Source organism: Gekko japonicus, unplaced genomic scaffold (genome assembly GCF_001447785.1).
Source record: "Gekko japonicus isolate JY-2015 unplaced genomic scaffold, Gekko_japonicus_V1.1 scaffold3519, whole genome shotgun sequence".
In the NCBI taxonomy this organism is placed as follows: domain Eukaryota; kingdom Metazoa; phylum Chordata; class Lepidosauria; order Squamata; family Gekkonidae; genus Gekko; species Gekko japonicus.
Genome location: NW_015173245.1, coordinates 85,419 through 98,454, shown reverse-complemented (window position 1 = coordinate 98,454; position 13,036 = coordinate 85,419). Strand labels below are relative to the sequence as shown.

Here is a 13,036-nt window from a genome sequence, read left to right as displayed (position 1 = left end):
ATCTCCAGGCCCCACCTGGAGGCTGGCAACCCAATTTAAGTGAGGAATGTTTACAGAAAGCTTCTGGGATGGTGAATTCAGGCATGCACCAAGCACACTCTAGCTGCTTTCCCCTTCTATATGTTAGTCCATGGGTTGGATCCAGACTGAAGGGCAAATTTCAATTTCCCCTTCCTGCTGCGGACTCCCCCCCCCCCGTGCCATACCTCGGGGTCCCCTATCCCCCCCTGCCAGGAGCAGCATTTCATGGCGATTGGTGGGTGGCCGTGGGAAGGGAGGAGGCAGGGAAGTTCTATTCTGCCACTGGAAAACTGAGTCTGGATTCAACCCCTTATGTGTATGTCCACTGACAACTTCCCAGGATGGCCATCGGTCCACTTCGCATTGTAAAGAAAAAGTTAGATGCCACCAAGTTCCATGGAAATGAATGAGACGTGAATGGTCCACTTCAGCGCCATTGATTTCAATCGGACCTGGTCCCAACAACATTTTCTGGATAGCACCTTGCATCCAGAACTCACTGATCGAGATAATTTATTCTGGGGGGGGGGGGAGGCAGGGGACAGAAGACACAGATGCTGAAATTCCACATGGCCCAACAAATATGCCCTGGAACAATTCCACCGGTGCATATACAACCAAACGAGATACCCAAGTATAGAAAAACGGGGACTTATAATCAGGTTTTGGGTTTTTTTTTAAAAAAAAGAGGTGCCAGAACTCTCAAGACGGAAATGAAGTTTTCAATCTGTATAATGAAAACCCACAAATGTTTAAACATTTTAAAAAGAATGTTGTCAAAGAGGTTCCGGAACTCTGTTCCAGCGCGTTCCCCCAGAAAACAAGCCCTGCTTATAATAAGGTTCTGTAGGTGGTATTACGCGTCTCAGACACCCTTGGCTGTGTTATTACCACTTCCTCATTCTCACAACTAGAATGAATCTGTTGGCTATAACACCTACGGAAGATGCTGATCTAGTGGGTCGAGATGACTCATACCCTGAACCTGGATAATCCGGGCTAGCCCTAGCTTGTCAGATCTTGGAAGCTAAGCAGGGTCAGCCCGAGTTAGTACTCGGACGGGAGACCACCGAGGAAACCCAGGGTTGCTAAGCAATGCTGAAAACCACCTCTGTCTCTCACACTGAAAACCTTCCGGGATTGCCATAAGTCAGCTGCAACTTGACGGCATTTTTCTCCAGATGACTAATCCCTGATCACTTTCGGAGTTGTCACTTCTGTTCTGAACAGAACAATGAACAATGCTTGGCAATCGCCTTAGGTCTTGCATGCATCAATGTATGTTTTAGGGTGGCAATGCCACGACGTTGGAAGACACAGCCAGAGTCGCATTCTGGCTTAGTGCGCAGCAACCCGCTGACAACCAGTGAAGATAGTCTCAGAGGGTAGTCGTGCCAGTCTGCAGTAGAAGAGACGGGTTCAAGTCCAGTAGCAACTTAAGAGACCAACAAGATATTCCGGATATAAGCTTTTGAGAGTCAAAGACTCCTTCATCAGATACAAGTAGGAATAGAGGTCCCTATCTTACAAAGGGAAATTTGATTTTTTGAATGCTTATACCCTGAACATCTTGTGGGTCTCCAGGGTACTACTGTTGGAAACCAATGCGCCAGACAAGCTAACATGTATCGAGAACAAAGGGATTTTCATGGTTATCCGAATCCACCTTCACGGCGAATTATTCGACAATCCCAACAATATGGTTTTCTTTTTAGAGAGAAAAAATGATTTCGAGACCACAGAGAACTTCACTGAAATGAGCTCCAGAGTTTAAGCACTTTCCCCCCCTTTACTGTGTACTTGATTGTTAAATTTGTGTGGGGGGGGAAACGTATCTTAGCCTTCTCAGCTAGGAAATGAAATTAAGTAATGGCGTAAAATCCTTTGGTCCTAAAAAACTAGACAGTAATATGACTCTAAAGCAAACTCAGAGATCAGTTGTGGCCGGAAGAAATCTGAAACAAAACATACTGCCACAGTGCTAGGTATAATAGAGTGTACCTGCTCGTCTTTGTATCAGATGAGTTATCAAGACGGTCAACATCTCTCCCAGTGCAATCCTGACCAGAGTTACTCCCTTCCAAGACCATCAAAGATGAAGGCCGTAACTCTGCTTAGGCTGAAAAGTAGATGGTGCCAATTTCCATTGAAATGAATGGGTCGTGAATAGGCCAGTTCAGTTCCATTGATGTCAATGGAACATGGTCCTAACTCTAATTTTCTGGACAGCTCCTTGTGGCCAGAACTCGCTGCTCTAAAGAATCCATTCTTGGTTGTGGTGGTGGTGGTAAAGACACTTAAATGTTGAATTTCCGCTTGGCCCAACAACATGCCCTGGTACAATTCCACCACTGCACATATTTGGGTGGGTTTATCGAGAGCTCCTCAAGGGGATAAGCACTAACAGTGCTCTTCTTACACTACAGAGCATCAGGAACGTGCTTCAGAAGGAGCCCTCTATTCATGTTGGTCAAAAAGGAAGCACCAAGGAAGCCACTTGCACATGCCTGGTGAGATAAGGTCACGGACGTCCCACTCTGCGCATGGAGCTTTTAATCTTGACAAGAGGCCCTTGGGATCTTGCGGTGTTCCTATAAAAGCCTGGTCTTCAAAAGCTGTGCAAATGAGTACAACCGACAATTTTTAAGAAGACCTCAACAGGTTGGTGCAGCTTTGGAGGACCCTATCGCTGTAGAGGCCTGAAGCCAGGATTTTGTGGCTTGTGGGGCTAGTTTTTTCTGGTGGAGCTGCAGTTCTCAGTGCAAGAAAGGAAAGCCATTTAGCCAAAAGAAACTTGTTACCAGGATAGAACTCTAAATTGCAAGCTGTCAACCAGTTTAGATGACAATTCTCAGCTGCTGCAAGTTAATCACTTCTGCCAGCCTAAGCAACAATTCTGAGAACAAGCTGGCAGGTGGGGGGTGATGACTTTTATAGTCAAGAAAGCTAACATTTAACCTAAAAAACTCTCTTAAAGGAGACCAGTTACTTGAGACAGAGATAGAAGGTATCCTAGAGGTCACCTACTCCAACCCCCTTGCTCAGTGTGGGAATTCGTCAACGACATCACCCTGCTCTGCTTAAATGAGCACATGCCTTTAAAAAAAGTTTTAAAATGATTGAAAAAAGCATTTACCAGATAAATTCTTGTGGGGCTGTGCCTTTAAGAAAGGGGGCAGAGTCCCCCAAAGCCCCACTGTAGCAATGAGCCTGTCGCCATATGAAAACGAGCATGTAAAGTTATGGGGATATCCTCACACGATGGTATGAGTCACCTCCCCGGTTTTGGATGAATCCATATGACCATCTTCTCCACACTTCCCTTGTAGTGGGTGTTTTATGTGTATCCGGCTATGGAGCACTATTCTGTGTCTGTCTAGTGCACGCGCCAAACCTGTCTTTGGAAATCTTTAAAAACAATACTCTTGAACAGATCTTGCCCCATAATTTGAACGTACTTTGACCCGCTTGCAGGGCTTAGTTGTCACCCCTTGGGATGCACATGCAAACGTATCTTTTGGATATGGAAAACAACTCCCTCCCTCCACGGCTGCCCCCTCTCCCCCCAGCATGCGCCAGTTTCCCTATTTCTGATCTCCGTAGCCTTCAGCTCCACAAGACATTGTTAAAAAAGTAATAAACCCAACGAAATCCAAACCCTTTAGAAACCCAGATCCAGAATGGATTGCACAAAGGACGGGGGTCTAGGCAATTCTGCGTGATTTATCCTGGAAGCAGAGGGTGGGTCTCCTCAGATCACGACAGTACTGAGTGTGGAATTTTTTTTTTTGCTAAGAAGAAAGGGCCCTATCCACGGATCAGACTAGGCGGTACAGTGCACACTGGGTTGTGGGAATCCCCCTTGACGCTCCGGGAAGGAAGTAATGCCCAGTGGTGCACCAGCTCCAATTAATGCATCAGCTCCGATTTCTAGCACCTGCGATTAAAAGATTTCAGCAGGGCAGGGAAACGTTATGCCTGAGATTACGGGGAGCTGACAGGAGCCATAGTAGACCATCCTGGGATGGACGGATAGATGACTGGTCTGCTTCAGTCTAAGGCAGGGGGACCCCGGCATGGTATGGTTTTTCCCCTACAAATACTGGGCGTTTTTAGAAAGTGTGCAGGCCAGGTGGGCCTTTGCCCAGGAAGACTTCTGACTGGCCGATGGAGATTTGATTGGCAGGGCATATTCTTTTTAAAAAGTTGCTTTGGCAGCAGCCACCATCACAGCACAAGGATCTTTACTGGAGGACTAAAGGGAAGCTACGGCAGCCATTTTGTGGCGGGCTTGGCCCCCTGCGGCAGCCATTTTGTGGCCGCACTCGCCATGGTGCGTCAGAATTCAAAAGGTGGCCCCTAGCTCAGAAAGGTTGGGGACCCCTGGAATAAGGTATAACTTTATGATATAATTCTGGGGAGGGCTGAAAACGTTTCACCAATCCAACGGTAAGCCTACTCTTGGTATACTGGCACTCTTGCTGTTAAAGGAGAGTTTGCATCCTAAAAATTGGACTTTTAAGACACTGGACTGGGTGTACAGAAATACTATATATTTAAGAAGGGTATGCCATTAACAAACATACATCACTGGTGCTTTTCAGCCGACGGTATGTGTGAGAAAATTATCCTAGCAGAGTGTGAATCTTTCCCCCCCCCTTTCCTTTCCCCCCAAAGTTGTAATCGGGTTTCAAATCGATGATGACGACGACGATGACAAATTGTGTAGGAAAACAGATTCTGTTGCTCTCTCGCGCAAACAAAAATGGGACAACAAAATAGCCTATCGTAGTAAAAAAAGACTCATTTAAAAAAACTTTAAAAAGAGATTATTCCGTCTTGGGAAGGGGAAAGACCCACCTCGCAAGTCTCTAAGAGGAAGCGATTTTGTCTTGTTTGGCCATTTCTTGAGGCCGCAGGATCACTCAGAAAAGGGTATGAAATGTGAAAGTGACCTGCGAGTTCTCTCTTTTTAGAGGCTCGCGATTATCTAGAAGGATAACGGTAAGAAGATTTAGAACAGTCTTCAGCTTCCCTTTTGTTCTTTCCCCCCTGTTTGCACAGGAGAAAATTACAAGCACGTATTCCCCCTGCTCCTTCCTGGAAATCTGTCCCTCTTGCCCAGCTGAAGGGTGAAGGGAAAGTAGGAACCCCACGGCGAAAACCCTTCACTTGCCGCATGACATAAACTAAGGACTTATGGGTAGCTCATTCCCCCCGTTCTTCTCAACGGGGACAGAGACTATAAAAAAAGAAAAAGGACACAAGGATTTCACTGTGTTTGTACTACGGCAAAATATATCTTCTGCTCCTCGAGGGTGGGGGGGAGAAGAATGATAAAAGATGAGGACAAATTTTCAAATGAGAAAACAAAACGACGTTGCATGACTTACAGTGCAACAGTATTATCACTTCATCCCCCCCAACCTTGTTCGTTATCTTTGTGTGTGTGTGTGTGTGTGTTTTTATTATTAAAAAAAAAGGGATTGAGTACAACACAGTCTGGTACGCGGCCACAAAAGAGTAGCTGTCTTTGGCAAGAAGTCAACACGTCAACCCTCCCTGTCACCTTCTGCCCATCTCACTCTGTCTCATGAAATGGATGTTGTTCGCGCTGTCCGAAAGTTCGGGGTACTGCTCCACGGAGATGACGAAGTAACCGTCGTAGCCCTGAACCCGCCCCGTGTTTAGCAGCTGCTGCTTCTCCCCTTCTGTCCAGGAGCGGGTCCCCTCCTCCCCGTCCCGCAGTCTCTGCTGCTCCCGTGCCCAGGCTTGGGCGACGGCACGTTGCCTGGCCAGCTCCAGCACGCGGGTCTTCTCTTCATCTAAGGTGGTCCCGTAGCGGGTGTTCAGACACAGCGCTCCGTGCTGGAGCTGGATGTCCGTGTAACGTCTAGTCCTTCCGTTAAGCACTGTGTTGATTTGGGAGACGGTGACGTTGACGCCGTTCTCCAAGGTTCTCCGCCCGCCGGTGAGGCCCAGAATGGACAGGTCGCTGTCCGATGGCCCTTGCTTGACGAAATAGTGTGTGTCCGTGCCCTCGATGGTGAAGTGCAAGTTCTCCAGGTAGTGAGCGTTGTTCAGTATGGCTGCGATCCTCCGCCCGTCCTCGTTCGCCGTGCTGATAATGTCAGTGGCCACCCGCCCATCCTTCATGGCAAACTTGACCCCCTTGCCGATGACAGAGCCTCCTGAAGCAAAGTTATTGTCCTCCTTGGCCTCGTGGCATCCGGCAATGCTCGAGCTGTAGATCTGTTCAAAGCGCTCCAGGGTGACAAAAGCCTTCAGCTGTTTCTGTACTTCACACTGTACTCCCAAGATTGACTGAACAGGAAGGCAATAAAAGAGGAAGGAAGGGGAGAAATCAGTGTTAGAGGTCAGTGGCATGGAATGACATTTCTGCATGACAACTAACGTTTCCCAGTCCTTTAAGGACACACGATTTTTAGCTTGCTTAACTTCTTCCGCATAGGATGCTGTTGCGCTTAAACTACTGCACTGTTTTTATGTTCATAGAGACACATTTCCCCCCCTGGCCGGGATGGCCCGAGCTAGCTCAATCTTATCAGATCTTGGAAGCAAAGCAGGGTCGGCTCTGGTGAGTACTTAGATGAGAGACCGCAAAAGAAGTCCAGGGTTACTAAGCAGAGGCAGGCAATGGCAAACCACCTCTGTATGTCTCTTGCCTTGAAACCTCCCCTACGGGGTTGCCATGAATCAGCTGCAACTTGATAGCATTTTCCATCGCCAGAGATACGTTTAACTATGAGCTGTTTTGCTGGGTCAGACCCAAGATCTATCCACAGCCCTTTAAGTAGATTCATACAATTTCAGCCAGATGCCCAGGGAGACTCATCAGCAGAGGACAATGGAGGGAGTTATCTCATTAATAGTCTCCAACATCTGGCAATTGGTAATCTTCTACTTCTTGCACACAGGAATCATAATTGTTACTAGCCCTATCCACTAATAACTAACAATAATTAATATTGTATGGCAGTGCATGTAGTATAGCCAGGAGATCCTAAGATTGTCTGGCAGACAGAAGTTCGAGCTCTTTTAAAGTTATGCACCACTAGGTGGCGAGGGAGATTTGGGTTTTTTTTTAAGGCAAGAGACATTTCAGAGGTGGTTTGCCATTGCCTGCCTCTGCGTCACGACCCTGGTGTTCCCTGAACTAGCCAGGGCCGACCCTGCTTAGCTTCTGAGATCTGACGAGATCGGGCTAGCCTGGGCCCTGGCTGGACATCCATCATATTAAATGACTGATATCTCATCTGTTCTCCAAGGCTCAAGAGGCGATACCACTTCAGTCTTCCTGTCCACACAGTTACCTAGGAATACCAGAAAGCTGAAGACCCAGGACAGTCAATGTGGTGTGGTGGTTACCGTGTCAGACAAGGATCCAGAAGATCTGGGTCCAGATCTCCACTCCGAGTGACTCTGGGCCTGTCGTTCACTCTCTCCTCTCAACCTAATCGACCTCAGGGGGTTATGATGATGCTGAAATGGGTCATTATCACTGTACCCTCTAAGCTGAGTGAGTGTGAGCTAGCTCGCAATTTTTTAGCCTCCGGCTCACACGTTTTTGTCTTCGCTCAGGAAGGAGGGCTCCAGAGCAAACTAATGTATGCAGTAGCCAAATCGCTCGCTCGCGGCTTTAGTGCCAGTAGGTCACAAAGTTGAATATTTGCTCACAAAACTTAACAGCTTAGAGATGGCATTGGTCATTATTATTTATCATATGGCAGAGTTACACACAGGAAGCACATAATAATATAAGACATGTAACCAAGTTGATACAACGGGTATGCGGACCAATTGGGCAATTCTCCTAAAAACTGATATCTAAGCTTTCAGTCCACTCAGTCACAGCTGGGGGGAGTTCCAAGAGTTCCGTCACACCTCCCTGGAAAGCAGGACACTCATATTCCTGCGACAGATGGAAAATAGTTTGGTGGGCAGCACCACAATCGCATTCGAGTCCTGGTATTTTGCCACATTTAAAACACAGGTCTGCACAACTGCCAAAGCCTGCTCGTATTCTATTAGCCGTCTTCCATACTTTACTTGGCAAGTCGAATCCCGCAGGCCTCTTGTTGGAGTTTATCAGATTATGGATATTGGGTGGAACTGATTGCATCCACGTTCGCAACCATTCGTTCCCTAGATTGAAATCTTGTGATTGCTAAAACGGCTAACAGTGGACCGTGTTCGCTGCCTGAGTTACTTGGGGGAAGGACAGAACTAAAAAAAGGTACTAGATCGATTGACGAGATAGCATGGAATATTATCACGAGCGCTGTGCCAAAGCCATAACTAAAAACTTCTCTGTTATCACGAGAGTTAAGTCCCGTGTCTCTGAAAAGCTGCTTAATTTTAAGATCTAACGACCTTGAATGCACTCTTTTAATAATACAGCAATGCATTGGGGAAGAGCGCTTTCTTCTCCATATGAAAAACAACCCGTGTGCTCCGTGGCTGTGAAAATAAAAAGGGAAAGGACGCAAACAGATTATGCAGAGTTCAAAGCGAGAGAGTAGCCTGCCTTTGAAATTTTTTTTCTATCCAGTCTGTTTCATCTTCCATCATGAATTTCCCCTTAAGTGAACTAGTGAAGAAGGGAAATAGAAAATGCCATTTGAGTGGGGAGAGAGAGAGAGAGAGAGGCACAGAGACAGACCTCTGATAATGCTGCGGCTTTAAGCAAACTGTTGAGATAAAGAAGAATGGTACAACATCAGAAGCGAGGACTGCCTTGGTCCAGCAAATAAGGGCACTGGGAGATTTGAATCCAAGATCTGGCCGAGTCCCAGGTTCAGAGCTTTTTTACCAATTGGAAAAGTGTTTCACTGTAGCAATTTGTTTTAGCTCATTTATACCGTTTTCCTCCCCACTGGGGACACAAAGGGGCTTATCACATCACTCTCCCTTCCTCTTTTTTATCGGCACAACAACTCTGGGAGGTAGGTTATGACGAATGTGGGCGACTGGCCCAAGCAAGCTTCCACGGCAGACAGGGGATTCGAACCTGGGTATTCTTGATCCTAGCCCTGTACTCTAACCCGGAACACTGCCGTGGCCAGGTGCAAGGGCGGGAGCGCCATGAGCCTTGGAGCCATGACAGCAGAACATACGCAGCTGCTTTAGACTGAGTCAGACCACTGGCCCACCTAAGACCACAATCATCGGCTAATACTGGCAGCAGCTCTCCACAGGCTCAGGAGGAGAAAAGTCCTTCTCAGCACCTGCTAATGGAGACAACTGAAGATGGCGGGGATTGCAATGGGGACTTTCTGTATGCCACGGAAGTGCTCTGCCACTGAGCCTCCTGGAGCACCCTGGGTGAACAGGCCAATGGCAATTTGCGCCTCTGAATGAAAGAGTCTTAAGAAACAAGAATGGTTTCCCGTTAGAAGAGTACGTGCGCTGCCGGTACGAGATCCCAGAGCCAATCCTGGCATCTTTATATGACGGAGATAATATAGCTTTGTCTTCCCCATCCTAGGGTTGCCAGTCCCCAGATGGGAGCGGGGGCTCCCTGATTTTGTGGGCTCCTGCCCGCCACTGGCCGGCGGGGGAAACCCCACTCCCAACAGCTATGACCCCACGTGAAGTCCCTGACGTGATGACACCACATGAAACTCTGTGGTTTGAGCCCAGTTTTACCGTAGAATTTGCCCAAAAACGAGAGAGTCACCATACAATGTCCCTAGCATGATGACGTCTCTTCTGTGTGATGTCATCATACTGGGGACATCGCACATGGCGACATCACCCTGCCCCCCCACTCCTGGAAAGCTCCCACCCACCCCCTACTGGTGCGAGGTCAGGACCTCACAACCCTACCCCAGCCCCTGGAGAGCTGCTGCCAGTTAGAGCAGACGATATGGGGCAAGATGTTCTGACTCAGCAGAAGGCAACTTCTCATGTTCCATAATTTAGCAACACCCCAAGAGAGGGTGTTCTTGAAGCCACAGAAACAGGTGAGTCCAGGTGGGATGAACTGTCAAGGGTTAATGCCTGGTAAAGTTTGAGAGCCTTTGAGTGACAGGCTGTTCAAACAGAACTCTATGAAAAGCGTCACTTAAGAAATGACAGTCGGGAACTGACAGTTGAAGAACAGGCTGTTTAGCATCGACTGTGGACTGGGATGGAAGCAAAAGAGGAGTGGGAGGATCATGGAAGATCCCCATTCAAGCTTCTAGTCTAAAGAGGTAATCCCTGCCCAGTGAAAAGGGAGATAACTCTAAAGAGAGGAGTGATCCCTGATTTATGTTTATAGAAGGATTCTAGGAACTCTGTTGTCCCTGCCTTCTAAAATTTGATGAGTCAGCGAAATTCAGACAACTAGGCTTGAGTGTTTAAGCAGACACTGAAAAGGAAGCCTCTCTTCTCAAAGTTTTCAAAGACTTTGTTGAAAAGCAAAAACACCTACTTGCTGGCAACAAATTAGTGTGATTACAAAGTTACCTCAGTTATTATCAACTGTCCACCTCATACATCCCACCCCTGTTTCTACCTGATCTTTCCCCCTACATGTTAAATAAAATATTTGTTTATTTTGAACTCTTGTGTGCCATTTCAGAAGTATACATTAAGAAGGTGATTTTGTCTCATCCCTCAGTTCCCTGGGCTGGGCCAGCTTCTAAATATATAATAACGTGACTGGGTGGGACAGCCACAGACCAACAAAAAAGAAGAAAAGAGACATAGGGGCTGCTAAGCACGAAAGAAGAAACAAAGGGACAATCCTGTGTGTGAGGGAGGGAAGAGGGTGAGATTGCCATTCCATGCAATTCCGTTGGGTTACCTTGCTATTGTCCCATTCTTGCGTTTTCAGTTGTGTGTGGGTAAGTTCATAAGAGGGCTCCACAGCTTCCACATCAGGTTTAGGATATCCGGGGATGACATTGTGTAGTTGAAACCCGAAGGTAAGCAGCCAGCTGTTGACATCTAGATGGGTAGAAAAGAAAAAACTGGAAGTCATCTGCTCATCTGCTAACTGCGCAGCAAGACATATGGCGGCCAGAAAGAGCAGTCAAGTGGTGCACGTTTCAGAGGTGGAACACCCAACCATCCCACCCAAGTGGAGAAAATAGGGTTTGGGCTAGCTGTGAGTGTTAAATCATGTCAAGAAGAATAGATTTGGAAGTGTCCCTGAATTGCTAAGTATGCATCTGCAAGTGGTGCCTGATTCTGGCTTAGCTGAGAATCCCTCTCCAGAGGAACATCTGTATTTAATGCAGTTGTTCTCAAATGGTGGGGTGGGACACAATAGTGGGCCACAAGGCCAGAAGGGGGATCAGGGTGAGTTGTGGGAGGATGCTCTGGGAGGCTCGATGGCAAATTTAGGTTTGCCTCTGCATAACACGCAGGAAAAGATAAGTGTGCCGTTGAGTTGCAATGGACACATTCTGGCCCCATGAAGTTCCATCTCACGGGGTTTTCAAGGCAAGAGACGTTGAGAGGTGGTTGGCCATCGCCTTCCTCTGCACAACCTTCCTTGGTGGTCCTCCCATCCAAGTACCGACCTTGCTCAGCTTCCTAGCTCTAAGTCGACCGGGTTAGTCTAGGCCAGTGGTGGCGAACCTATGGCACGGGTGCCAGAGGTGGCACTCAGAGCTCTCTCTGTGGGCACGTGTGCCATCACTCCAGCCAGGCCCAGACCATCATTAAAGTGTCGAATTCTCTGCCAAATAATTTTAAGTAAATGAAAGCATTTGGGATTGCTTTCCTGACTTTGTCTGGATCATCTTAAGTTAGCGTCTGAGTTGTTTTTTCTAAAGTAAAACCTCAGTATTCAGGTTAAATTGCCGTGTTGGCACTTTGCGATAAATAAGTGGGTTTTGGGTCGCAATTTGGGCACTCGGTCTCTAAAAGGTTCGCCATCACTGGTCTAGGCCACTAGGTCTGCTTGTAATAATATGCAGAATAGTCATGAGATAACTGCCGGTTGCTCAGTACTGCTATGTATTTATAAATATTAAAAAGGAAAATAAAAAAATAGGCTTCACGTTCCAGGGACCTCAGTGGAGTACAATACCACAGAGTCCACCCTCCAAAGCATCCAATGTTCTCCAGGGGAACTGATCTCTGTAGCCTGGAGCTGAACTGTGATTCCGTGAGCTCCCCAGGTCTCACCTGGAGGTTGGCACCCCTATTTGCACGGGAGGTCCCCAAAAGTAAAGTTTCCAAGTGGTTCCCTTTTCAAAAAGCTCAAGAGCAACTGATTTTGTAAAAAAATTATCATTCCTTTGACTTACTACAGGACCCAAATCCTGGCAGCTCTGATATAGAAAAATATATTAAATAAAAATATAGCATAGAGCAAGGGGTGTCGAACTCATTTGTTATGAGGGCCGGATCTGACATAAATGAGACCTTGTTGGGCCGGGCCATGTGTGGCATAAAATGTCATGCCAGGTAGCGGGGATATAAACTTTATAAAGGACGCAAACATGAAGGGGTTTTTTTTTACTTAATATAAAAACATGCTTAAAACATGAGCTCTAAGCCGCAAACCCACTTTTGATTTATTGATGTTCCCCACAGAAGTCTCATGCTCAGAGTTCTGAAGTCTAGGACCCAGGTTAAAACATGACATGGCCGAGTGATTAAGAGATTCTGGCGAAGCAAGCTACGATGCAGCAGCAGCAGCAGGACTGGAAGCAGGAGAGGGTCAGTTCCACTGCAGGCCTGATGGAAGCCCTCCGGGGGCCTAATCCGGCCCCCGGGCCACATGTTTGACACCCTAGACACAGAGGCTGAGCTAACAAAATCAAAATGGGTAGCAAACAAGGAGACCATGTAAAAAGCCCAGTAGCACGTTTAAAACTAACAAACTTTATTGTAGCACAAGCTTTCGAGAAACACAGCTCTCTTCATCAGCTGCATCTGACGAAAAGAGCTGTGTTTCTTGAAAGCTTATGCTACAATAAAGGTTGTTAGTCTTAAAGTCGCTACTGGGTTTTTTACTATTTTGCAGCAACAAGGAAACCATGGTGACTGAAAG

The 13,036-nt window shown here is 47.1% G+C and overlaps 1 protein-coding gene across 1 annotated transcript in view; it reads right to left on the bottom strand.

The window, feature by feature from the left end:
- Positions 1–5,586: 5,586 nt before the first annotated feature.
- LOC107120134 (teneurin-4-like) overlaps positions 5,587–13,036 on the bottom strand; it is a gene marked incomplete at its 5' end in the record, with an annotated part of 82,661 nt that continues 75,211 nt past the window's right edge. Inside the window, 2 exon segments of the mRNA XM_015422781.1 lie at positions 5,587–6,345; positions 10,835–10,977. Coding sequence (XP_015278267.1) covers positions 5,587–6,345; positions 10,835–10,977 — 902 coding nt within the window.